At 38.4% G+C, this 19,863-nt stretch overlaps 1 protein-coding gene and 1 long non-coding RNA gene across 2 annotated transcripts; one reads left to right on the top strand and one right to left on the bottom strand.

Annotated features, from left to right (window-relative positions):
- Nucleotides 1-5,107: 5,107 nt before the first annotated feature.
- Nucleotides 5,108-7,899, bottom strand: LOC121236198 (formyltetrahydrofolate deformylase 1, mitochondrial). The gene is made up of 8 exons (XM_041132735.1): nucleotides 7,624-7,899; nucleotides 7,268-7,380; nucleotides 6,875-7,025; nucleotides 6,726-6,799; nucleotides 6,481-6,640; nucleotides 6,090-6,188; nucleotides 5,894-5,980; nucleotides 5,108-5,324 (listed from the first exon to the last, which is right to left on the bottom strand). The coding sequence occupies exons 1-8, from the start codon at nucleotides 7,771-7,773 to the stop codon at nucleotides 5,178-5,180; spliced, it is 981 nt and encodes a 326-aa protein (XP_040988669.1). The 5' UTR covers nucleotides 7,774-7,899; the 3' UTR covers nucleotides 5,108-5,177.
- LOC121236199 lies at nucleotides 5,502-14,677 on the top strand. The gene is made up of 3 exons (XR_005934667.1): nucleotides 5,502-5,637; nucleotides 12,343-12,346; nucleotides 14,667-14,677. It is a non-coding gene; the product is annotated as an uncharacterized LOC121236199 (long non-coding RNA).
- Nucleotides 14,678-19,863: the final 5,186 nt, after the last annotated feature.

Below are 19,863 nucleotides of genomic sequence, written 5' to 3'. Positions count from 1 at the left end.
ATCTCTAGAGGTAACTCGACGTGGGGGTCTAACAGGGCTCCTTGGTGGAGCGTGAGGGCCACACACTAGCGAGCTTTGAATTTTTTAACCCTGGCATGCAGGCTACGCTCCACTCCATTTGAGGCCGCATTTGGTGGTCGTGTAGATCGGCGGCTGAGCAACCTCCTGGTGGGGTGCGTGTTGGCTATTGGGTGCCGGAAAGTCTCGATCGGTGATTCTCCCTTTATTTGGCCTAAAAAAACAAAAAACAAAACCTAAACACTAGATGAGAAGAAAACAGAGAGGGGGAAGGAAGGAGTGAGGGGGGAAGGGGCCTAAGCTCCCACTCCCTCGAGCCGATTCTGAAGTTTGGGGGAGTTTAGAGAGAAGGGAGAGGGTTTAGAGAGAGAGAGTGGTCTAACAAAATCAAGGAAGATGTTTGTAGGTTTATTTTTGTATAATCATTTTATGATTAAAGTATTTCTCTATGGATAATGGACTACTCTTTTCAGAATAAATAATCGGCTGCAACTTGAATTTTTGAAGAAAGATCGAAATACTAGCCTGTCAAGCTCCCCATTAGATGGTGTAAAATCTTGATTTTCACTAGGTCCTGTCCAAAGGCCAATTGAAGAAAAGAAGGACAATACTAGGGTGCACACTAAATGATCATTTCAAATATGCACATAAGTGTAAATAGTTTTTTTTTTTTTTTTCTTTTAAGTATTTTTTAAACATCTTTAACCATTAAGAAAAAAAATACAAATGACAAAGAGGAACTTCGGAGACCATGTAAACGGAACATATATTTTACCTAAATGAATCCCAGACATATGTAACATAACCCATGATATTGATAGATTAAATCATTTATTTTTCACCCATGGAATGCTGCCTCTTGAAATTATTCACGCCCAAAGGCTTAAAGTATACTTTATAACATTCTTTGAAGATTTTTTTTTTTTGGAGCAAGATAATCTCATTAATAATAATAAAAATAAGTGATACATTAGGAGGGGTGGGTTCCTCGACAATCATCCCAAAGCAGTAGATAAAGTGCAAGATATAAAAAACCAAATTGGGACATGCTGGTTGTTGCCGATCCTATCGTCGGCTGCCATAGTAGCAATTGTTGAAGTTATCCAATCAATGGATTACATTGAATCATCTATTGCGGGAGGTTCCCACAATAGGATGTGTCTAGCTGCATCAAGCCGATAGTTGAGGATTCCAGTCCCACATCCTAAGCACTACCAGAGAGGATAGATGGACAAAAGCCACTTGATGCAAACCAAGGAGCTGGACATGCTGATCATACAAGTGGGAATGGAGCTGAATTTGCACAAGACCCTTTGTCACTTCCTAGTGACCCAATTACAAGACTTAGAGCCAAACGTTTTAAGGAAGCACTAAATGGGCTAATCCAAGAGAATTGGGCTGATTCTAAAAAGACCAAGATGGGCTCAAATAATATTCAAGACTTAGTCCATGTCATCAAGGCAATTGAAGAGGCTAATTAGCACGTAGAAATATGGTGAATGGTCTGTCCATTAAAGGACGTGAATTTGTTAAGTTTCAAGAATATTAAATAGGTGAATAAACTTGGTCTTGCCTGGGTACCTGAAATACATTGAATTTAGTCATTTAGTCATTTCTGGCTGCCTCTAGAAGTCCAAGAGGCCTAAAAATCGTGGGACTTGTTATGTTAATATTCGTGTTGCTTTTAAAGCTGTAGTTATGACTTTTCCTATTCTTGGAGGGTTGTTCCAAGTATATAGAGGAGTTATTTCGAGTTTTAATATCAGATTTAAAATTTCAGAAGCTTATTTGTCTTTGTGAGGTCTTGTGTTCCTCTTGGTTCTTCAAAGAACTCTTTGAACTTATCAAGTTAATCTTGTGGCGTTCAAGTTCCAAACTTATCACCTTGATTCTGATTTCTTGGTGTGGCGTTTTCAATCCTTCGTAGTCTTGGTTTTCATCTAGTTGGGTGACTGGTCAAGGCTCAACAAATCTTGTCAATACGATCTTGGGGTTCCAAGCCATCATTGTTATCGGGTTTCATCACAATTGTTGGTGGAGTTCATATCACCACTTCTCAACAAAAGAAAGTACATATGTGCTCTCAGAAGTGAGGGAATGTTGGACACCTCAAAGATATTGGTAGATGAAGCTTCTAGCACCTAAACAAAGACACAAGTAATATATATATATATATATATATATAAAACAACTAAAATCTAATGCACTGGACGAGTTAGGAGAGGTAGGTGACTGGTAGCGGTAGTGGCGCGTGATGGTCATTAGCGCATGTATCATATCGCCAATGAGTAGGTGGCAGTGGGTGGGTGGGTGGTTGGTGACGCAATGGAGTGGCAGAGCATAAGGGATGGCACGTGAGAGGTCCTGAAAGTGAGAGTTGTTGAAGGGAAGGGCATAGGGGTTTTGTGGTATTCCAGGATAAGGAAGTGATGGCGTGTGAGATCTACACGCATTTGAGATGGTGCTTGTGTCTCAAGTGCTCATCATTTGGGGACAGTTATGTTGTCATTGGAAAGTGGATGGTGAGGATAGGTGATTTAGTTGGCTTTTGGGGACTGGCAGTGTCTGGAGGGTAGCAGATCGGAACTACAAACTTCATCCTACGAAAGTGAAAAGACACCCTAAACACCCGAAAAAAGACCAAAGAAAGGAGAATGGTTGACTGGAAACTAAGGTTAATGGTGAGGAGGGGAGGAAGAGAGAAACGGGAGGGCAGGGGTGGTCTTGGCCAGAGGGCAAGGGCTACAAATCTGTCTCAGCAAGCTCCTAAATTTTGAATCACATTTTTTTTTATCGGTAAATAAAATTGTATTGATCATACCAATAGGCAAAATCAAATTACACGGATCATATACAAGAGCAACGTCTAGGAGTGATGTTCTAGTGATACAAGAAATTCATGAATGATCATGCTATTAAAAGCAATTACAATCGACCATTGGAACAAAGTGTTAAAAAATAAAGTTCTAAATTCATCCAATGACCGCTAACGATCTTCTAAGTTTTGCTCATTCCTCATCCTCCAAAGGCACCACCATAGACGTATCAGAACCATTTTCTAAATTGCAGCAAGTTGAGAAGTGCCTTGAAGATCTCTCCATGAAACTAAGAGGTCAATCATCCTTCTTGGCATCACCCAAGCTACACTCAAGCTACACCTGAGTAAAAAAGTCATTCCACAAAGTCTTGGCAATTTTGCAATGCATTAGTAAATGATTGACGGATTCTCCGCTCCTTTTACACATGCAACACCAATTTAATACTATGATACGACTTTTTTTAGGTTGTCAATAACGAGAATCTTCCCCAAAGAAATTGTCCATACAAAACATGACGCCTTTAAGAGGTCTTTGTCTTCCAAATGTTCTTCCACGAAAATGGATTTGCATTACGCTTAGAGATGGATTGGTAGAAGGAACGTATAATAAACTTCCCTTTCGCCGAGCGCCCCCCTCCCTCATAGGGACTAAATAGACTAGGGTGTAGAATTCAGAGATTGTGTCAACTTCCCAATCATGGACATCTTTAAGGAATGTGACATATTCTATTACAGGGTGCCGTTAGAACAATGAAGGAGGTTTGCGATCGAGGCTTCCTTCGTACTTGCTATACAAAAGAAGGCTGGATAGGTTTCCTTAAGAGCCTTGTCACCACATCATATGTCATGCCAGAATTTGATACATGACTAGTCACCTGCCTCAAAATGGGTAAAACTAGAAAATATATTCCATCCAAGTCTTATGTGCTTCCAAAGCCCCATTCCATAAGATCCACTCACCTCATTCAAGCACAAATCTCCCCATGCTCTACCATACTTTGAATCTAAAACTGATCTCCACAAAGCTCCATGTTCTAGGAGATATCGCCATAGCCATTTACTCAACGACACCACCCAAGCTTCCTTGATAAGTTGGGGATCAAATGGTGGCCCATTTACCAAATGAAATTAAACTCATCATTCATGTCTCCCCATAGGAAATTCCGCTGTATTTTCTCCATACGGTAAGCTACCTATGATGGAAGTAGAAACAAAGAGAGGAAATAAGTCTGTATGTTGGATAGGGTACTTTTAATGAGTGCGATTCTGCAACCTTTGGATAAGTACATTCGCTTCCAACTAGCAAGTTTCTACTCCATCTTTTCTAGGACATCATTCCAAAATGGATATCGATTTGTAATAAGCACCCAACGGGAGGTCAAGATATATGATTTCATATATTTTGCAAAATTTCTGCCATGTTTGTAGAGATGCTTTCACAAGTAAATATAATTTCATTAAGGAGCTTTGATTTTAGGGGAGCAAATGCAGAAGATTGTCTCTCAATCTCCCACCAAAATCAAGCTTGCAATAGAAATGGACCCTTATGGATGAAAAAGGAAAAAGGAAGTGGGAGATAAAGGGATCTTCTGCGTTACTTGGGAGATAAAGGGATCTTCTGCGTTACTTGAGAGGAGCTATAAAGTCAAGTCATTTAAAATCTCTTATTATTAAGTTTTAACTGAAAAATGATCAGAAAAATGGAACCCTACCATCAAAGTCACATTAATTGCAAACCTCAACCATAAACGTGGATATCGATTTCCTCTTTGACAAAAACACACCGTATGAATATTAAGATTAGTTGTAGTTTAACGATAAATAAATAAAATTGGCCCAGTTTCTTGCCAACTTGGCAGGGCTGTTAAATCAAACAAAAATCTCTGAACACAATGAAACTCAACAAACTCATTGAAATATTTAGGCTCTCTACGTAGAAAATGCTCTAAAGTCTGACAACACCTATGCCCTTTGCACTTCTTTTCGCAATGGGGAAATTTGAAAGGAACTGATATGATGCCCAAACACCGAAAACAATGTAGCAATATAATTCTATATAGAACACCCCCCGGGGCCGCCCCCTAAAAAAAAGAGGTAAAAATTATGGAAGCATGACACTCGTCAAATAATATTCTTCCAAAATTTTCTTTGAATTCATGTTTCATTTAAAAATAAAAGCTTTGAAGTTTACATGTTAAATTTTGAATTTTTCTACATGTTATTACAATTACAAAACTGTGGCCCAGAAAAAAAAAATATAAAACTGTGAGAAACTGTGTCGTGTAAACGATTAAAATGAAAAACAGAATATACATACAATTTGCACTTCACATCCTTCCCATCAAAACACGACAGTCTTGTTTTGCTCGTAAGGTAGCACTCGCAGCTCACAATATGATTTTATAGCCTTTGCAAGGCATTGTTTCTCGAGGTTCTCTGATTTCTGCACAAAACTCTGCATGTTATCTCTGTGGGAAACTCTCTCAACCTACAAGGTATATATGGATTATTTTGAGCTGTTCAGATTTGGACAGAGCAATCATGTATAATAATGAAAACTAATAGACAACAATCACAACTTTTATTCTACAGAAAGAATCAACAACAACAATATCAGACATGCAAGCATGTGTGATCTAGAAACCAATTATTGTAACGATCTAAAAAAGTTTATGGATAACCCGGAAATTAGCAGTTCTATTGGCTTATTCCAAGTCAATGTTCTTTCCTATTTTGTTAAAAACAAATAGAGCTGAGTACATGGTATATGATGGTCCTCCCAATACAACAGAGGAAATTATGTAGAGTATGCCATTATTTATTTCTCCACCTTTATGTTAAAGTTCCATAATAATTTGACACTCAAGAATTTTCTGGAAATGAATATTCTATAGAAACAGAGAAAAGAACCTTTGAATTTTAAATCATTTAGTCAAATATTAAACAAGTAAATAATAAGCATAATCATTATTGTGTTTAATCATAGGATCACCACTTTAAGCTTTAGAAGATAGTCACGAATGGAGGTAAAATGGCTTTAAACAATCTTGCAATCACCATCTGTTCGATAATAGGCCCTGCATCGAGTTCTTCGGTCACAAAGTGACTTGTTGCACCAATCAATTTCACTCCAGCGTCAAAAGCCTGCCAGCATAATCTAGCTAGTTAAGCATGAATCAACAATTAGGAAGGAAGCACAAATGATTGGAAAGGTGAGAAAACATATAAACTACGGATAAGGCAATAACCGAACCTGTTTAGATGGGTTCCCCCCCTTGAATGATGGCAAAAGGCCATGGTGAATGTTTATTATATCCTTTCCATAACTCTTCAAGAAATTGCCAGAAAGTATCTACAAAGATAATCATTATACATAAATATTAACTATTGTAATGATCATTCACTTACATCTCTCCATGAACCGTTTTTTTTTTTTTTTTTTTTTTTTTTTTTTTTTTTTTCTGGTCTTCATTTTGATAAAATGAACACCAATAAAAGAACAAGTTGAAGAAAATATTGATTACATTAATTTTCCACTGACTTGGAGACTGAAAAGTTGGACAGGGCAAATCATACCCTTCCAATCAGAAAATGGAAAACAAAAATAACACAGTGAAAGTCTAGAACCACAAAAATTGATTTACCTGCATGTACCTAGCAAGTACTAAAAATTGAGTATTCTGAACCAATTCTAAGATCTCCCCTTCTCTTTTGTTCTGTATCGTTGTTTGTATATGATGATAAGGAATGCCATGCCTTTCGAGAAAACGAATCACATGGGTGTTTGCACCTCTTTCATGATTACTGTTGAGAAAATGCATTTAACCATAAGTCAACATTGCCAAAGTGGAAAGGATAAATTAAAAGGGTGGCAGTCCTGAAACTTAACCTTATTACACAAGTTATATCAACAGGAAGTCTTCCATCCTGCCATCCGTGTAGCAAATCAACCAAGCAATGATCCTGAAAGCTAAAGACAGCTTAAGTATACATGAGATATAGGATTAATTCAATTTTCACTAAAATGACAGCACATACCTGCTTTGAAGCAAGGACAGCAATATTATATCTAGGGTCGCGATCTGGCACCCGGATGACAGATCTCATGGCATTAAACATTTTTGACAGCCTAACAAAGTCTTCATCCATTTGCTCCCGAGGCCATTTAACAGGATCAAAAATAAATTCACTGCTAAGTTGTAGATGCATTTAGTCCATGTTGCACAAATATTCAGTTTGACCATGGTTAATTCAAATCAAGTGTCCATAAACATTTAGCTTATAGATTTTTTATTTTATTTTTTATTTTTTTTTCTAATTGGCATACCCGAAAGAAGCAATCCACTGAACAAAAAGCACTGAACTTAAGATACAGAAAATTAACTTAAAGGCAACCTCAAACAAAATGATAAAACAAACTCAGAAAACTACCTTCTGGAATAGAACACGTGCTTGTTTTCAGGTACGAAAACGTCCGCGCCGAATATATTCCCACCTCTACTAGCTATACAATGCGATAGCTTCGCAACAATCCCGACGGCATCCTAATACAGAAACGATTCAACTTCATCTCAGAAACTGAAAACTTCAGAGAAACGTATCGAATAACAAAAAGTAAGGGTATGTTACGATTGAAAAAGAAAAACCATTTGGTTTCTCAATCATTTCCCGTTTGATTGCCAATAAAACAGTGAGAAAGAGAATGACAGTTTGGAAACGGGAGTTGCAGTGGAAGTTTGATTTCTCAGAAATCAAAGGGAATGACAAGTTGAGAGAGTGAGACTTACAGGGCACTGGAAAACGTGAACTCCATGGGTGAGAGCGGAAGAGGATGAGGAATTGAGGGAGTCACCAGGGAATCTGAAGGATTTGAAGGATCTGAAGGCAAATCCAATAGGCTGGGGGAGGAATGCGGAAGCTCTTCGGATTAGATTCATTCAAACACAGCACTCTTCACTCGATCTCTCTCACCCACACGTCAAACTTGGTGCTCTTACCTCACAATTTGAAGCTCACGTTGTACCTACACGATGTATGCTCGCTCCATTTCCACTCTTTCGGGTTTGGATAACCCCCGCTCAATTTGAAATCGAATCGGTTAGAAGTTTGAATTTTTTATTCGATTATCCAATATGTCGGTTGTCAACGTAAAATTATATTAAGGAGTTGCGATTCGTGTTCGCGGGTTACATCGTGTAAAATTATGGATATTCCCGAACCCGATTTGTCAAACTAAACGTGTCAGATGTGCAAACTTTAACATGACCTATTTAGGTTGCGTTTGTATGTTAGACAGAGTTGAATTTTCTATGAATGATAATTAGTTGAGATTGTGGAGTGAGTTATGTGAGATCCACTTAATATGAGTTTAAATATATTTAGATGTTAAGATGAATTTAGATACATTTATAGAAAGTGAAAAAATATTGTTAGTCTCGCCCGCGTGTTAAGAAGTGTTGAATTGAAAAAGGTTGTGGGTCCCATATGTAAATAGGTTTTGAGTTGAGATGAGTTTAGCAATTTGAAAGTTGAGTGTTTGGATGTTAGACTCAACTTAAAATTAGACTAAACTAAGTTGATCTCAGTTAAGTCTATTAACCAAATGAGGCCTTAAATATTAGGTTGTGTCGTGTCACCTGTTTTAATTCGTTTAATAATTAATTACAAATTAATCAAAATAGTATGATTCATTTCAACCTATTTCATATAAATGAATTGAACTAATTTGTATAACCCATTTGACTTAACTAATATAATTTCACATAAAAATTAAAATCTGTAGTTATTAGTAACCACAATATCTAAAAATAATAATTAGACTACTCACTAAAAAAAAATATCAATATTTTTAAGATTTTAACTTATAATAAAATCAATATTACTAACAAATATGAGTATAGGTTAGAATTACAATTTCGACACTAAAAACATAAACATATTGAAAAATACCAATATCGCAGCGCGCTCAGCGACTCTCGTGATGGGCAGTGCGGCAACCCCACCTCCTCGTTGCGTCGGCCGGACATCCAGGAGAAGCGGGCGGGAATTTTCCCGCCGACTCCTCATCGGTGTCACTCATCAAGAAGCCATCGGTTTCTCCATCCGTCACACACGATGTGGAGCTCGCTCACGGTCAAATGAAGCCACCAGTAACTACTGTTTGAATCTTTGGTGGGTTTTATCGCTGCCTTGGCACTCCATGATCCAGAAGCCATGGGCGAGCTCGACTGTGCCATGCACACTGCCGAAGGCCCAGAAGCCAGGCATCCATGTGCCACCTGAACTGTTGACGATTTCTGTCGCCGGCAAGATGGTCCCCGACCACAGAGGTCTTGCTCACCGTCGTACCTTACTACTGTCATCAAAGCTCGCCATAGGAGCTGCTCAACACAATGCCACTACATGCCCGTGTAGATCAACCCGGCCTTACGCACCCCCATGGCGTCGTAAGGTGGATAGCGGGCACAACATCCAAACCACTGACATTTTCTCTGGATACCGTGCCTTCCTCGACCCCACAAGGAGCTCAAACATGTCGCACCCAATGATTGTGCCTCTACCAAGTTCAACTGTAACGCCTCCTCCACGCCACCAACCCCTTGCATGTGTGCTAGTGGCTTCAAAGGTGCAGCCCACCAACAGGGTTCTCAGAAACTGTAGGGAGTGTTGGCTACCACCACCATCGCATTTCTCACCACCGTGGCACGCCTCGCCTAGCCTTACTCTCACTAAGCTTGTCCTCCACATACGAAAATTTCTCGCCACCTTAAAGTTTCCCATCGGAAGACCATTGCCCGCCACCATCAAGATGCCGCTAGAAGGCCATCACCCACCACCATCAAGACGTCGTTGGAATACCATTGCCCGCCACATGAAGGCATTGCTGGAAGGCCATTGCCCACCACCACAGAGACCTTTGCTCCCAGTAGAAGTTTTGCCTACTGAAACCATTCCTTGCCACTACAAGTTGCTGCCAGTATGTTTTCTTGCCACAATGGGCTTCCTCGCCACAGTGACTTCAGTTTCACATGGTTTGCTCGCCATACTTGAGATCCACAAGGTTTGCTCAACACTCTTCAGTCTCGTTGGATTTGGTTGCTCACAATAATTTACTCGCCATAGTAGGTTGCTTGCCCATGACAAGTTGCTCACACAGCTACTAACCCACAACAAGTCACTCGAACAAGTTGTCTGCTGCGCACATAGCATGGCACCCAGACCATGTGCAAACAGAGTACGAAGTTGGCAGGCATTAACTTGCTAACCAACTTAAAGGCACGCACAGGCATGGCGCCCACAATAAGTGCCGCCAGACTTGACCGACAATCATAGCCCATGGGTCCACTGGTCTCACCTCAAAAGCGATCATAAAGCTCGTCAACTGTATGCAGCAAAATAATAAGGAAATTAATTCGAAGGAGATGTGAATATTGAATTTCACTCAGCGATATAGCTCGATAGTCAAAAAAAAGAAAAAAAAGAAATGGATAATCTCCATTGATACAAAAGGGCTCAAGAATGGACAATTTTCCTATGCAAAAATTATTTAGTAGCTAATAATCACAGCCGAGAGAGAATTGAAAGTAGCGGCTAAATCACTCTAGTTTGTCTCTCTCAAACTTGCTATTTAAAAATTTTGGTTTTTGTAAATTTTCCCCGTCGAAACTCCACGAAATTCCACGAGAATCCAAGTGGTCACATGCTGTGGGAATATACTTAACAGGAAATCACTTGTGTGGCATGGAACACCAGCCAGGAAGCCCCTCTTGGGCATCGCTCAGGCTTCATAATTTGTTTGCATTAGAATAGACCACTTAGTATCGCGGGCACCCCAGACCTTCATCATTTTCAAAGCATGACTGCTTGGGGGTCTTGCTTATGTGCCTCAAGCCGTCATCATGTTCTAGCGAAATGGCTCAAGTTTACAAATCTCAAACTTGTAATTTGTATTACACTAACCTATTTGGTTTTTGGAGAAAACCTCTCACAACATTCGAGTTCCGTCTCTCACCACCGTAGTGCAGTCGAACTCAGACTCCCGCCAAAATAATGCGGTCAAGCATCTTCTTCACCAAGGTTGAGTCCCTAGACTCAAAGTGAACACTCACCCCATCAAGGTCGAGTCCCTAGACTCGCAGTGAACACTCGTCCTACCGAGGTTGAGTCCCTAGACTCATGGTGAACACTCACCCCACCGGAGTCCGCAGACTCGCGGTGAACATTGGCCCCACCAAGGTTGAGTCCCTAGAAACACTTGTTCGTTCAAGGTCGAGTACCTAGACTCGCAATGAACAACCCCCCTTCCCCCAGCGAGGTCGAGTCCCTAGACTCGCAGTGAACATGGGCATACCAAGGTTGACTCCCTAGACTCTCGGTGAACACTTACCCCACTGAGGTCAACTCCCTAGACTCGTAGTGAACATGGGCCCCTTAAAGCTGAGTGTTCTCACACTCACACTTGGACAATAATGTTAGCGTAGCGCCTTCTCCAGCAAATGCCGAGTGATGACACTTTCACCACAATCACAGCCAGCAGATTACCTTTGGGAATGAGCCTTCGAGCTCATAACTACCTTCGGGTTACCTCAGGTTTCATTTAGGAACGAGTTGACGGGCTTTCTTACCACTTAAGCATGGTTTACTATAAACAAACTCTAACATCAACAACAAAATGGGAACATCAAATAACGATTTACACCAAGGGGCAAAAAGTCCACTACTACAAACACATAGCAAAAAAATAATCATGAAAATATGCACTTTTTGCTGACAATAAATAGTTTCATGCAACCAATTAGGCAAACGTTCACACAAACAAACAATTTCCATGCTCGCACCTAATGTGTTTGAGCACATCTCTCGTCCAACTCTACATGCCGAGCTCTACACTTGCCACCTGGCGCAATCGAAGTCATCTCCCACGTAGCTCTACATGCCAAGCTCCACATTCGCCACTAGCGTGGTCGAGTTCATCTCCTGCCTATCTCACAAAGCCAAGCTTCATGCTCGCACCTAGCGCAGTCGGGCACATCTCTCGCCTATCTCTACAAGTTGAGCTCTGCTTTGCACAAAAGAAACAAAAAACCAAAGATCAGTTCTTAGAATTTATTTTTCTACAGTGGACTTGAAGATTCTCAAGACCCTATTGTTGAGCAAATTGATCTTAAGAATCACGAGCATCTATTGGAAATAAAGTCAACTGGGTCCAGCCCATCGCTAATAATAAGAGAAGAGATAAAACCAATAATCAGCCTAACGATAAAGCCAATAAGGGATAAGACAAGTGGACTCAAACTCTTAAAAGAAAAAGACTTCATGAGGCAAGTAGGACTCAATCACACCAAGGAAGGAAAGAGACATCTATATAAAGAGGAGATCCTCCATAGATCTACACAGGCTTTTTACGTACAAACTCCACTATACGCAATGACTCCCAATGATCTTCTCTCAAGGGAGGCATCGTTTTCAATCTCTCAAAACCCTAAATTCCTCCATTGTATTGTGAGATATGTAAGGCTATAAGAGATTGTAAAATCACCCATTATTGTAGATTTCACCCTAAGTAACTCGTGAACGTAATATTATGCTGAACCATGTAAATCTCTATGCCTTTCTTTATTTTTTTTATTTACTTATTTATTATTTATTTCATAGATGAACATGAAGAGCATTGTATCGACACTCGAGTCACCATGGTGGGCCGTGAATAATTCTTTCCTCCCTTCCAATTTGTTGTGCAGTTTTTTGCATTAAAAATTATAATCCAGTAATAATAAAGTTGTGATTGTGAGTAAAAAGCTAAATTGGTCATAACGGGTTGGTTTTGTATTAGCGGGTTAAATCGTTAATGACACGTTTATAAATCATGTCTTAACGGGTCAACTGTTTTGATCCGAACCCGTTAACATTAAACTCAAACCCGCTAATTTCGTGTCATTTTCGTATTGGGTTCACGAATTGTATCACATATTGCCATCTCTATATTCAAGATACAAATTTGTATCGCATTTGCTCAACTCAATTCTTTTGCATGTTCATATATAACGATCATAAAATATAGGTGTGTGCGTGTGTGTCTATATATATATATATATATGCTAGTAAACAATTTTATAGTTTGTCAAGAGAAAAAATTATATTCTCAAGTCGGTGTGTAGACGCCTAGTGTAATTGTGTGTCATAATTTAATTTGAAAAATAAATTTTAAAATTGAAATCTTACAAATCAAATCCTACCATTTAAAATATGTGAACGATGTGCTAATCTACACACTGACTTGAAAATAAAAAAAACTCTTACTTATAATGTATTACATTTAAAAGTAATTATCTTCCAAGTATAAATTTATGAGTATGCTAATTTTGGTTATAAGTATATAAGAGTTACTAAGTACTATATACTAATGTCTTATATAATTATATACATATGCTTTATTCATATGAATTATAATTATATGCATCGTTAGTAAGTAATAGACTATAACTGCGATTATAAGAAAATAGAGTATTTGTATTTGTGATTTTTTTATTTCTTATTTTTTATTTTGATATTTAATATAAGATTGTTACTTTTATTTTTAATTTGTTTTAGTTTGTTATTTTTAAAATAAAAAAAAATTTAAAATGATAAATGTAAGGGGTTTTGTGGAGGGAAGTTAACTGGGAAAGGGGATGAAGGAAATAACAGAAGTAATTGAAAGGGCAAAATGGTGTGTGGCTAAGGGTGCAAATTTTCGGTCTATCATTTTCTTGGATTGGACCGAACACCCATAGGGACCAGACCGGACCGGTAGCTATCGGTCTGATCCGGTCAGGTTGGTCTGGCCTAATTATTTTTTTATTTTTTAAATCAATTAATAATTTTTTTTATTTAAAATAGTAAATTAAAATTAAGTGACTTGTCAATGTAGATTATGTAACTAACTCAATAAAAAAAATATTGTATATGGTCAATGATAATAAATTACCCAATCTAAACTCATAGACATTCTTGTAAAATTCCAATTGATTGAATCCAAGGTCTTGATCCATTGGACCCCAAGAACAATATCATTGCCCCCTAAAGTCAGCACATGGAAAGGAATGAAAACTTGGACCATTGTATTCTGATCACCTCCTCACACTTACCTTGACTCAGTATCTTGGCCCCATTAGCAACCCTAACTTGTAAGCTGGAATCCCTCTCAATTTTCACCTTAGCTTCTTGAACAACTAATGGATCCAAGAAGTTATGAGTGCTTCCTGAATCCACTAGGATCTTGACAGAACATGCCCCAATTCTTCCATGTAATCTCATGGCATTATTATTAGAACACCCTGAGATAGCATGGATAAAAACTTCTAAACTTTGTTCCTCACCTCCTTGTACCTCTTCTACACTAGGAATTTCTTCACTGTCATCCAACACTGACTATTCTAACACAGTCTGCTTCACTTGCAACAAATACACCTTAGGATTCTTACACATATTAGCTAGAGTCCACTTCTCATCATAATGATAGCAGAGGCAATTTCTTCTTTTTTCATCCATTTGGAAATAAAAGATCCTCATAACTGGAACACTGCTCTTCTGCACTCTAGCACAATCTCCCCCCACTTCAGACTGGTTCTTATCCATATTCCCTGTGATATTTCTCCATGACTTCCTCGAAGCCCACAATTATTCCTGGATCTTTGCAAGACCAAAAGCTGCATTTAGATTGATAGGATTGAGCATTCTAACAGGCAATCGAATCTCAACCTGCAGAAAACATGTGATCAGTAGCCTGCAAGTCCTATTGAAGAAAAACTCATTTAATTGGAATGAAGAAGTAGTCACAACCTTTGAGCAGTTGAAGTAGGCTGTAAGTCATCCTCCTGTTTTGAGATGGCCAGATTTTTTCCAAGGAATTCACCATCAAGTGTGATGCTTTTGGGGTTAGTTTGGAGATTGTGCTTATGCAAGAAGGCCAGCCTATTGCTTTTTATAGCAAGACTTTGAAGGGTAGGGCCTTAGTTTTGTCAACCTATGAAAAATAGTTGTTAGCTCTAGCTGCTGATGTAAGCAAATAGAGGCCTTACTTATTGGGGCATACTTTTAAGGTCAAAACTGATTAACATGCCTTAAATTATTTGCTTGAACAGAAAAATTAGGATTAAGGCTCAGCACAAGTGGATATCCAAATTAATTGGGTATGACTTCACCATTGACTTCACCATTCAAATTATGCCATATAATCAGTCACATATGAAATTTGCTTTAAATGAGTCAAAGTCTCCAAAGGATCATCATAGGCTGTAGGGCCAAACCTCACTTGAAGGGCCTTCACAAAAGAATCCCAACTTGTAAAACCCTCTCAGTCAACAACATCTTGATACCACACAAGAGCATCACCTTCCATGTGATAAAAGGCCATTAAAAGCCTCTAATTCACTATTTTTTTATGGAATTTGAAGTACTAGGTGGCCTTAAAAACCTACCCAGTAGGGTTGGTTCCATTAAAGTGGGGAAATTCCAACCTAACCCCCTTGGCAATGATCCCTATCAACATGATCATCCCTCTATCCCCATAAGAACCCTCAGGCACAGAATTAACTTGTTAACTTCACAAAGATCTAATCATATTAGTGAGTTGGTCTAACCTGCTTGTAATTCCACTGATCGCATGATGATGCTCATCCATATGCTTCAAAATCCCTTGTTGATGCCTTTGTAAACCTTCCTATTGTGCCTTCAAGGTTCAAGGCTACTGATTGCATGTTTTCTGCTATGGTTTTCTGCAAGACCATAGCTGTTGTTTTAGAAAGGTCTGCTTGCACCTCATTGCCTGAGATAATGTGACCCAAATACTCGATTTCATGAGCACCAAACTTACATTTTGACATACAAGGTATGCTGCTTCAGCACCTCCAAAATAGTTCTCACATGCAACAAATGGTTAGAAATAGTTTGATTATACACCAGTATGTCATAAAAAAAAAAAAAAAAAAAAAAAAAAAACTAATATACTTTCTTAACAAGGTTTTGAAAATATCATTCATTAACCCAAGTTGTTGGGGTATTTGTAAGGCCAAAAGTCATGACCAAGAACTCTTACTGGCCCTCATAAGTTCTAAAGGCTGTCTTTTGGATATCTTCTTCTCTAACTCGGATCTGATGGTAACCTACCCTCAAGTCCAACATAGAAAACACTCTAGTTCCAAAGAGTTCATCAAGCAACTTATCAATAAAAGGTATGAGAAACTTTTCCTTGATGGTTTCTTGGTTAATGGCACGGTAATCTATGCACATTCTTCAATTACCATCAACTTTCTTCACCAACAAAACAAGTAAAGAAAATGGACTTCGGCTAGATCTCACCACCTAAATGCCAACAAATCCTAAACTATTTTTTCTATTTCTAACTTTTGGTAATGAGGGTATATGTATGGTCTTATTGATACAGGAGTAGTCCCTTCTTTGAGATTGATAGAATGGTCAAATGCTCTCCTTGGTGTTAATCCAATAGGTTTTGCAAACACTTCTTTATACTCACCGAGTAAGTCAGTAATGACCCCAAAAACATGCTCTCTCTAGAAGAATCGAGGAAAAAACAACAACTATTGCCTTGATTTCCTTTCCAACTCCCCTTTGGGTAGAGAAACTTAAGGATAGATACTCATCATGTCCCTAAGTGTATGAGATCATTTCTAAGTTGCAGCAAGGGCAGGAAGGTCCCAAGCATTTTTTTTTTGTGCAACAGAGTTTATTATTGGTGGTGGTTCCTTCTTCATCTATCCAAGCCAAAATCTTACAGCTCATACACCACAATCCACAGGCTGGCCATGTGGTCTACCATAAAACTTTACAGAATGCAAAGATGGACTTTTATTGGGAGGGTATGCGCAAGGACATCAAGAGATTAGTAAATGTGAAGTGTGCTAGGCCAATAAATATGAAACAATCCATTCCCCTGGTTTGTTACTACCATTGCCAGATCTTGATTCTCTATGGTTAGATATTTGCATGGATTTTATTGACGGCTTGCCCCTTTCAAATGGTTATTTTGTGGTCTTCTTTTTGGTGGACAGATTGACCAAGTTTACACATTTTTTCCCCTCTCACATCCCTACATAGCTAGTAAGGTGGCATATGTGTCATTCTTTGGAGTTTTTTTTTTTTGTTTTTTTTTTAACTCCATGGGTTGCCTAAGTCTATTGTCTCGAATAGGGACCCAACTTTCACTAGCTCATTTTGGAAGCAATTATTTTACTTCCAAGGGATTTCATTGGGTTTTAGCTCAGCATACCACCCTTAATCTGATGGCCAAACATAAGCATTGAATAAATATTTGGAGAGTTACCTAAGATGTTACAGCCACTGTTTTGAATTTCGTACCATACCGGCCGGTACGGTCGAAATTTTCTATACCGGCCGCTGGGCTGGTACAGGTACCCTATACGTTTCATACCGGCCGATACCGGTCGTACCGCCCTCAATTTCGGCTTTCAATTTTTTTTTTCATTTTTTCGAACTACAAGCTTATTTTTTGACCCTCAATTCAGACTAGGCTATTTATAATTTATATATATATGTGTATTTATATATAATTTATTCATATATCGACTATCCCGAAACGGTACCGGTACCAAAATATTTCGTTCCAGTGCCTTGACTAATACGGCTTCCGGTACGGTATTCAAAACATTGGTTACAGCAGCTAGAAACCAAAAGAGTGGAGTTTATGGCTGCCCATGGCTGAATGGTGCTATAACACACAACACACTCTTCCATAGGGCTTATTCCTTTTGAAGCTCTTTATGGGAATTCCCCACCTAAGATGCTATCCTACATTTCACGCAATTCCACCAATGATGTAGTGGATCAACAACTAAGGTCAAGGCAACATATGTTGTCTTTGTTAAAAGAAAATATGCACAAGGCTCAGCATAGGATGAAGTTTTATGCTGATGGGAAAAGGACAGAAAGAACTTTCCAAGTGGGTGATTGAGTCTTTTTAAGACTCCAACCCTACAAATAGAAGACTATCTTGATGAGGCACAACATGAAATTAGCTCCAAGATTCTATGGGCTCTTCCAGGTGCTGGAGAAAATAGGTTGTAACACCTTGCTTAATTAACCCTTAATTAACCCTTAAGCATTTTAGATTAGACTTTTAATTTTGGGTTAGTTACTTATATTAAGGTTGATAGTGAGGTTATCCTTAATCTTGGTACTTAGTGTCATTAAGTTAAGAATTTCAGAGGCAAGCCCAATAGTGATCTTAGTGAGGCTTTTTAGGACCTTAGAGCATTCATGGGACTAGCCCAAGAAGACCTGAACCAAGCCCTTAGGAAATCAAGACTAGTTTTGGCCCAAGTATAAGAAAGGCATAAGGTCTTTGGTATAGATCCCTTGGCCCTTTTCAAGCCCACAAGGCCCAAAGTCATGTTTGATTTTATTTCACCATTCAAGACCAAAGGCCCAATACATCATATCATTGGTTTCCTAAAGCCCAAATCGTATCTAAAGTTAGTATACACATGATTTACATAGCTACTTTTCGAATTTCTCTGGAAGTTTGTAAGTTGGTCTCTAACTTACACATTGATAGATTATTTATGAATTACTGATAAATGTTTTATTCATATTTCAATTATCATTTTGAATATAAAATATCATGTTATATGATACATTGAGTGCATACTTACATAACACGTGAGATTTTCACTATTTTTAGCATATTGCATATAAATGTCATTTTCACTTGAAAACTTGCTACATATGCACATGTCATGAGATACATTTTTCAAGTATAACATAAAAATAATTTTTGTCAAGACCCCAAAGGCTAGGATGGGGAATTATCCTAGTGGAACTCCTCTATCCACTCTAAAGTGTTTAAGAATGGAGTGGTAACCCCTGAGTTGACAAAAAAAGTCAACAGGCTTCGAATGTGTTTTTTTTTAAAAATGCTGGAGTGAAGTCAATATATTATGACACCTAACGCTAATGGGTGTACACGTTGTGATTTTTATGATGTTATGTTATATTACCAATACATTGAGAACGAGTTTATAGACAACGTAGTTTCAACGTAAGTTGTATTACGGTCACCGACACGTACTTACGATGCATATGAGGAAGTATGACGTTACCACACATTATGATGTTAATTATGAATTGCTAATAATAATGAAAGTTTATGATAACGAAAGTTATGATGAGGTTATGTTTTCAAAAATGATGGCAAAAATGTTTATTGAAGGAAACCTGTGTCTTCATTTTTTTTTGAAATGTTGAGGAATCTGGATGGGAACATGCATACTGATTTTCTTTCTGCATTTCATGCATTGCATCTTTATCATGTTTCATGTTTAATTTATCTTTGTGCAAGATGATTGTATAACTTATTGAAATTTCAAGTAAATCTCAGCCCTTATGGGACCACTATCATTCTACTTAGAATGATAGAAGTTGTACTAGGTCTTGAGGAGATCGAGCTAGATGGAGCGTTGGATCCAACTAATTGAGGAGGAGTCGAAACTTGAGAGGAGATTGGATTTAATCCTGATGTTTATAGCCTAAGTCATTCATGTTTTAGATCGCATGAAGAGAATGATTTGACTTTAACTCTTGGTTGTACTAAGTCTATGCTACATTGATATTTTGAACTTAATGATTTCTAATGAAGTTGGGATGTTTTTAGTTATTTTGGCGTATTTTATACTTACACCTTTTACATCTACTGCGATTATTGCATACTACTAGTTGCATACTAGGATTGCATTGCATATTAACTGTCATGTACGTGGGTATATAACCTTCTATTGCATGTCCCGACGCTCTAAGTCTCCATTCCATCCCAAGCGAAGGTTGGGGGCGTCACATAGGGCCAGTGGCTTACAAACTAAATTTTCCATCTTCCTATAAAATACACAACGTTTTCTATGTGTCTTGTTTGAAGAAGAAACTGGTGCAAACCATCACACCATTGCCAACATTACGTCCAACTGATTCACAAGGGCAAATCCAACTTGAACCAGAGTTGATTTTCAAAAGAAGAATGA

This window comes from Juglans microcarpa x Juglans regia, chromosome 6D (assembly GCF_004785595.1).
Source record: "Juglans microcarpa x Juglans regia isolate MS1-56 chromosome 6D, Jm3101_v1.0, whole genome shotgun sequence".
Lineage (NCBI taxonomy): Eukaryota > Viridiplantae > Streptophyta > Magnoliopsida > Fagales > Juglandaceae > Juglans > Juglans microcarpa x Juglans regia.
Note: the sequence above shows the minus strand (reverse complement) of the source record. Positions and strands in the feature narration are given on the sequence as shown.

Coding starts and splice junctions, on each gene's coding strand:
- LOC121236198 (XM_041132735.1), bottom strand. CDS start 7,773: ATGAATCTAATCCGAAGAGCTTCCGCATTCCTCCCCCAGCCTATTGGA. Junction 6,800..6,874: donor CTGTCCTTGCTTCAAAGCAG/GTATGTGCTGTC, acceptor TTTAGCTTTCAG/GATCATTGCTTGGTTGATTT. Junction 6,189..6,480: donor TACTTGCTAGGTACATGCAG/GTAAATCAATTT, acceptor TTATCTTTGTAG/ATACTTTCTGGCAATTTCTT.